Source organism: Ochlerotatus camptorhynchus, unplaced genomic scaffold (assembly GCF_037179485.1).
Source record: "Ochlerotatus camptorhynchus isolate MF236.1 unplaced genomic scaffold, CSIRO-AGI_Acam_v1.1 ptg000150l, whole genome shotgun sequence".
NCBI lineage: Eukaryota > Metazoa > Arthropoda > Insecta > Diptera > Culicidae > Ochlerotatus > Ochlerotatus camptorhynchus.
In genome coordinates, this window is record NW_027040640.1 from 1,339,578 (window position 1) to 1,347,250 (window position 7,673).

A 7,673-nucleotide genomic window follows, 5' to 3' on the forward strand; every position below is an offset into this window, starting at 1 on the left:
ATTAATGTTCTCAAATAATAAATAAAAACGTTCTTATATAGTTCTCTTTCTGAAAATGTATGGAGAAAACAAGAATTTGGAATGGTAATGGTTCTTAACAACCCATTATTTGTAAGGTCCAGTTTCAAAAAACCATAATACATAAGGTTGAAACTTTATCATTAAACGTTTTAAAATTTATGGTTCGCGTTTATGCGGGTTTCGATGCCTGTACCATTTTTGCATTCGTATAATTGTGTGGCAAGTACAATCATACTCTATGCCCAGGGAAGTCCAGACATTTTCCAACACGAAAAATTCCTAGACCGGACCGGGAATCGAAATCAGCCACCTCCAGCATGGTCTTGCTTTGTAGCTGCGCCTTTACCGACTGAGCTAAGGGAAGCCCGGTCCCGGTTACATGGGTTAATTTTTCATTTCGGGAGATTCAATCTGCTCGATGGTGGCTGAACTCATTATTTGTGAAAAGGGAGTAACTCGAAACCTGAATTCTTCCTGAAAATAAAGGTAACACAATGTATTTTATAAAAACTGAGGTTTATGAAAAATATACCCTTAACTGTTGAACTTTCAGCTTTCTTTTTAATATTATTATAAATTACTAATCCTTTTCCACCCAAAAACTAATTTGATCGACTACATGTGCCATTGCGATTGAATTGTAAATTTTGTAATGACATTTATTTATCCTTGGTATACATTGTACGAATCTCACGGTGTTATTCTGACTTAGTATAATTTTGAAGAGAATTTTAATCGGATCAATGCATAAAATTTGCCTATCCCAAAAATGATTCAATTTAAATCTATCTTTGCTTAGTAATATTTTTGAGTGTAGCCAGCACTCTACACGTTACGTAATGTTTAAACGGGCAGTCGTTGTTTCTGTGTAATCCCTGAAAACTGAAACCTTGCTTCTCGTGATGTTAAATAAATTCTGCTGCATGGGCTATAATGCTTCGAATTTGCTTCGAAATGTCAGACATGTGTTTATTTTACAAAACGCGTGAGTGTTTTTATTGTGGTTTCAGCTTTTCTTTATTCCCTCGCGAGAGTGAACATAATCGATTTTCCTCAACGATGAAACATTCGCACTTTTCCATAAATCGCTAACAAATGCAACGATGACATCTGAAAGTTGTGCCCTGGATGTCGCTAGCAATAGCACCGGTCAAGGAGTATCATCGATAATCGGTCCGCTAAACTTTACCAAGGATGAGAGCTGTAATCCTCCACCGTCTCGTTTGGCGGACGACACATCCGTCGACTGTATGTTCTGCGACAATGTGTACAACTTTAGGCAGGGAGATGCCAGAGATCAGTATCTGGCCCATCTGTACATGATCCATCGGTTGGTAATTGCGGATATCGGTCAAGTGGAATGTTTGGCCAGCTACAGTCGCTTCTGGAAGGAGCAGTTCCGGGATCATCCAGTTGAAAAATACTGCTCTGCTTTACTGTTGAATCATCTTCCGGACGGGACACCAGCTAGCAATGAAAAGTACTTTATGCTAAGTGATATTGAACCGCTGGATTATGAACTGAGACAACGTTTAAAGCGAGAGATGATGGAGTTGGTTCTGGCGAGACATCAGTTTGAAAGAACAGATGGCAATTTTAATCGAGGCTGTTTGTATTGCCGTGATTTGCATGCGGAAACGAGGGCAGAATTCCTGGAACATCTTTACACGAAACATTTCCTTTTGCTGGGTAAAGCGGAGAACCTAGTATTTGTAGATGAGCTGATCGATACAGTACAAGAAAAAATGGAAAACATGATTTGCCTGTTCTGTGAAAAGGTCTTCAAGGATCGACCGACGCTCAAAGAGCACATGAGAAAGAAAGGTCACAAAAGGATAAATCCGGATAATAAGTTCTACGACCGGTTCTTTTTAGTCAACTACAAAAACGATCGCCTAAACAAGCCTACAAAAACGATCGCCAAGCAACCGGTTCCGGTAGAAGCTCGCGCTAGAGAAAGTTCCCCGTTTCATTCTGAGGATTCGAATTCGGACTGGTCCGACTGGTATGGAGAGGAGCAGCCAACGACGTGCCTCTTTTGCTCGATTGCGAAACCAAAAATAGACGATTTGAAGCAGCACATGAAAACGGAACATAGCTTTGATTTCGATGCGCAGGTTATCGGTCTGACGTTTTACCAACGTGTGAAAATTGTGAACTATATTCGCCGCCAAATACATGTCTTGAAATGTGTCCTTTGCCGCGAGGAGTTCACATCGAAGGAAAAACTGCAGTCTCATTTGCAGGACGCTGGACATTACTCCATCGGAGAGCAACAGTTTTGGGATCAACCAGAATTTTTCTTTCCTACGTACGAAGATGACCAATTTCTTTGCCATCTGGAGGACGACAGTCCGGATCAGTCGGACGACAGCTCGGTGGTCATTTCGGAGAGGGTCAAAGCGAACGTCTGCACCGAAGCCGAGTCGTTATCACTTGAAAATTTTAGGCTAGAATAATGTTAAGCTTTGTGATTGAAATCATAAATTGGATATATGAGAAGCTTTATTCACGAAAATTGTCTTGAAAAAATAGTAGGTATCTAATTAAAAAAATAAATATTCAAATTACCACTAATCTGGTCCATTCACATCTTCCTGTTCACCGTTTCCAACCAGCTGCCTTTGAATCTGTTTACTCAGTGCATCCGCCAGACAGTTACCAAATGATTCCACGTATGCCGGACTCAAGTGAGACAGTAGCGAATACGGCGTCTCGTATCGTTCGTTATCCAGCTCGCCATCCCGGTCGGTACAATCGAATCCGTCGCCGACAATCTGTAGGCCTTCTCCATTCAATTTAACACACGCTTCCGTCCCTTCCAGCGTACGAAGGTTGATGTAGGCTTCTGAGTTGTTTGGCTTGAAGCGATCGGATATTCTTGCTTCCTGTACGTGCCGGATTATGTCCTGAATGACACCGTTGGCTTCTTTGGTCCAGTCTAGGACGTCATCCTGGCCGGAGTAAAAATTTTCGTAGGCGTTTTCCATTTAGCCTTTTCGGCTTCAAATTTTGGTAAAGCTTATTTACTTATAGTTATAGTATACACGCTATTTCAAAACTACCCTAATTTGGGTACAATCCACCCAGATCGGTCAAAACTGAACCTACCCAAAAATGGGTAAACTGTGTTGGGAGTGACAAGTTGACAAATGAACAACATCGACATGAATCCGATCGACGTTGTTCATTTGTCAACTTGTCACTCCCAACACAGTTTACCCATTTTGGGTAGGCTCAGTTTTGACCGATATGGGTGGATTGTACCCAAATTTGGGTAGTTTTGAAATAGCGTGTACATACTTATGATTCATGCACGGCGAATGAGAATGACCAAAATTTGAGTTTAGTTCACTCATAATCGCCAAAAGTGCACACGGCGAATGAGAACGACCCAAATTTGAGTTTAGTTCACTCATAATCGCCAAAAGTGCAGGAACTCAGCGATGAGTAAATTTGCCTCATGTTTTCCCAGGTTTTCCAGGATTTTCCCGAATTTTAGAATAGTAAAGATTGGATTCACTCAGTCTATTGGTAATACCCCGAGACAGAATAAAGTTTTCGTCAATTTCCTCATTTTCCGGCAGATTTTTTAGGTTTTCCACACGAAATCATGACACAAATTTTACTCATTGCTGAGTTCCTGCACTTTTGGCGATTATGAGTGAACTAAACTCAAATTTGGGTCGTTCTCATTCGCCGTGCAGGAACTCAGTGATGAGTAAATTTGGCTCATGATTTCCTGTGGAAAACCTAAAAAATCTGCCGGAAAATGAGGAAATTGGCAAAAAATTTATTCAGTTTCGGAGTAGGTTAACTATCCCATTTCCGGCCTATTAAGCACAACCCGCACTTAGTCTTTCTTAATCTAGCGCAGTTTAGCTCCAAACGGAATGTTATTATCACTGATGGCTTCCAAATTTATTTTTCTTTCCGTAAGTACCGTAAGATTTGATAAAAAATCAACCAATCGTTGAGATATTGTCAAAAGTCTAACACTGCTTCTTGACGCCAAACTCGGCTTACGGATTCTAAACTCGGCCTAACACATTCAAACGCCATTGAAATGCCAATGAATTAACTTCGGCCTATCGGATGAAGATAAAAATTAATTCGGTCGTAACGCTTCTTTTGTTTTGCAAACCTTCATATCACACGTTCTCATCGACTTCGTTCGGTAGCTTATTAATTAAAGTATCGTACCAAACGCATAATTGACTTGTTACAAGTCAATTTTGTTAACTCTGAAATCATGGATTTATTTGAAGTTTTCTGCTCGATATGCCCAAAATAGGTGATTAGGTCGAAGTAGTTCTCTACCCTAGTACCACACGGATAGAAATCTCGTTACCTTTTGTCAAATTTCTATTGATAATTATTCATAAAATGTATAAGTCAACCTCGAAGTCAACACTGTCAAACACAAACGAAGTGGCAGAAGATTAACTGGCGAAGAAATCAATTGAATTAATGTGGTTCGCTGTCATAGAATTTTCTTAGAAACTTGTGCCATCAGCCACCAGATGGGCTAGTATTTTTGTTTTGATTTGAACATAGTTGATTTTGTGTGCAATATGATCTTTGACAGTGCCCGAAAAAAAAAATACAGTGAAATTTTCAGTGGAAACAATGCTCTAACATTAATATTTATTGTCGACAATAAAAATGATTGTTATAATCAAAGATGAATACTAAGATGAAACTGTCGGAAGAAAAACTTTCTATTTTAGTGTCTTCTTTCACGGTCCCTTTCATCCAATGAGAACCCCCCGTATTCAAGGTAATTTTGTGGTTTTGCTGCCCCCTCGGAATAGATGAAATTTTGCGCTCATTTTTATCAAAACAATCACACCAAAATCAGAGATGTCCCATTTTTTAATTACTCGATTAACAACTAATCGATTATTTTTTGTTCGCTGTGCTGCCATTTTTCCACCAATGAGAGTGCAGCACATGTTTGAAACGATCGGTGATGATCCTGTGGAGATGTTAATGCTTATATCGGCATGATCTAACCGATTATAAATAGTTTACTTTTCGGTTCGTTAATCGATTAAACGATTATTCGAATGAAAATCGAACATCACTAGATGAATGTGAAACGTCATTTCAAATATAAGGCCGTTCATAAATAATGATACAATTTGAAAGGGACCGGGGCTAATCACAAATTACGTCTCCATGGTAACTGAAATAAACACGAGTGTTCACCGGTTGTTATAATGTTGTACTCTTCCGAAAACGGCAAAACTGCTACCTAGCTGTACAATGAATGTACATAATAAAATGTTGTTACAATGTTTTTTATCGTATTTTTCATTTATTTTATTGTTAACATGATTCGATCATGAACAATAACGAACAACTCTATTACAATCGAGATTACCATTCCTAGTTGAACACTCAGTCGGTTAACAACGTCCCGGTCTCAGTCGCGCGGCATCTAGTTTTTTTCGGTGTTTTTTCCGCCCGAGCGGTTTTTTCACCCTCCATTGGGTGCCCCAAGTGACCAGTGTGCAACAGAGGAAGTGGAATTCCATGGGCCGAGCCCCTTGGAGTTGCCATCCAGCTTTAATCCACCCCGGTAATCCATCCGGTCGTCAAGCCATTTTTTTCCATCATCGTGCCGACCCACCAACACCAATCATCACCACCAGCAGCAGCAAACGGACCATCTAGCTGCAACGGCTGATAGGTTGTTTACAACCGGCATAAGTATTAGACAATACATTTTGCAAGTCCATTGCCTCCCTATTGTAGTTTAATTTTGCCTCGTGGCGCGTGACTCTGTCTCTCACCCCTGGTAGGGGAGTATGGGTCACAGTGAGACAACTTTTTGCAAGTAGATATAAGTTTTTTTTTTTTTTTTTTCGATTTTTTTTTCTTTTTGATTTGTTCGTACGTCGGGCAAAAAATTTAATTACTAGTAATTAAAATTAATTAATTAGTGAAGGTTTTATTTTTTTTTTCCTTCTTAAGTGGTTGCGCACCGCTTTTGCGCAACACTTATGGCATCTTCCGATGCCTACGTTACGCGAACCAGATACTATGAACCGTCTTCGAAAGGACCATGGGTTGTTTTTTTTCGGCCCAAAAATAAACCTTTGAAAACTCTCGACATAACGAGAGATTTGCTGCGTAAGTATCCGGGAATCTTGGTACACAAAGAAAGATTCAACAAACTGCGTGTAGAAGCACCGACTTATGATGTGGCAAATAAAATTGCTGATCACGAGCTTTTTAGTGTTGAGTATAACATCTACATCCCTTCTCGAGATGTGGAGATAGAAGGCGTGGTCTCCGACGCGAGTCTGACTGTCGAGGACTTGAAACATGCCTCGGGAACTTTTAAAAACTCGACATTCGCTACCGCGCTAGTGAAGATACTGGATGTAAGGCAACTGCATTCAGCATCTTTGCTAGACGGTAAAAAAGTTTATAAACATTCAGACTCGTTCCGGGTGACTTTCGCAGGTTCAGTTCTCCCAAACTTTGTTAAAATTGATGGTGCTTTTTTTCCGGTGCGACTGTTTGTACAGAGGGTATATAATTGTACCAACTGCAAAAGGCTGGGACACTCGGCCAGCCATTGCGGCAACAAAACTCGTTGTGGCAAATGTGGTGAAAACCACAAAGAGGATTCTTGCCACAAAGAATCAGTAAAATGCGCTTACTGTGGCGAGAATCCTCACCCCTTGCAGGAGTGCCCGATGTACAAACAGCACTCCGATAAAGTGCAGCGTTCAATCTCTGGACGCTCCAAGCAGACATATGCTCAAATGTTGAAGGCTGCATCAGCCGTCCAAGATGCAAACCAATTTTCGGTTTTGTCAGTTGAAGAATCGGACTCTGACTCATCCGATGAAGGTGATTCTACGGTGGTACACGCACCTTCAAAAATAGACGGTTCCTCAAAAAGAAAATGCCCCTCCCCGAAAGTGCGCCGTAAGAAAACTAAAGTCACCTCCAGACGATTGCCAAATTCCCAGGGTAATGGGGATGAAAAAACAAAACCGAAGGCTCCTGTTGATCCAATCCCTGGATGCAGCAAGAATTTTCCGCCATTGCCCAACAAAGATAAAAAAAATAAAAAAGCTGCTCCTCAAACTTCTCAAAAGAAATCCAAGTCCGAACGAGGTTTGCTAGCTTTTTCGGACATTGTGGAATTCATATTAAACATGTTCAACATACAAGACCCTCTAAGAAGCTTAGTTTCTGCCTTGCTTCCAACGTTAGAATCATATCTTAAGCAATTGACTGTTTCATGGCCCCTCCTTGCATCAATCATATCTTTCGATGGATAATTCGTCGAACGAGGTTGAAGATATGATCACTGTGCTACAGTGGAACTGCCGTAGTCTAGTGCCTAAACTAGACTCGTTCAAATTTTTACTTCACAATTCTGATTGTGATATATTTGCTCTCTGTGAAACATGGCTTTCTTCCGATAAAGAACTCAACTTCCACGATTTTAACATTATTCGCCTGGATAGAGACGATTCTTATGGAGGAGTACTTTTAGGGATCAAAAAGTGCTACCCTTTCTACAAAATTTCCCTTCCTGCTCTATCAGGCGTCGAAATCGTCGCTTGCCAAATAAATGTGAAGAACAAAGATCTTTGCATAGCTTCAGTATACGTTCCACCAAGAAC

At 40.4% G+C, this 7,673-nt stretch overlaps 1 protein-coding gene across 1 annotated transcript; it reads left to right on the top strand.

The window, feature by feature from the left end:
* Nucleotides 1–1,028: 1,028 nt before the first annotated feature.
* LOC135701122 (zinc finger protein 277) lies at nt 1,029–2,591 on the top strand. The gene has a single exon (XM_065221824.1). It carries the CDS (start codon nt 1,125–1,127, stop codon nt 2,478–2,480), a length of 1,356 nt encoding a protein of 451 aa, XP_065077896.1. The 5' UTR covers nt 1,029–1,124; the 3' UTR covers nt 2,481–2,591.
* Nucleotides 2,592–7,673: the final 5,082 nt, after the last annotated feature.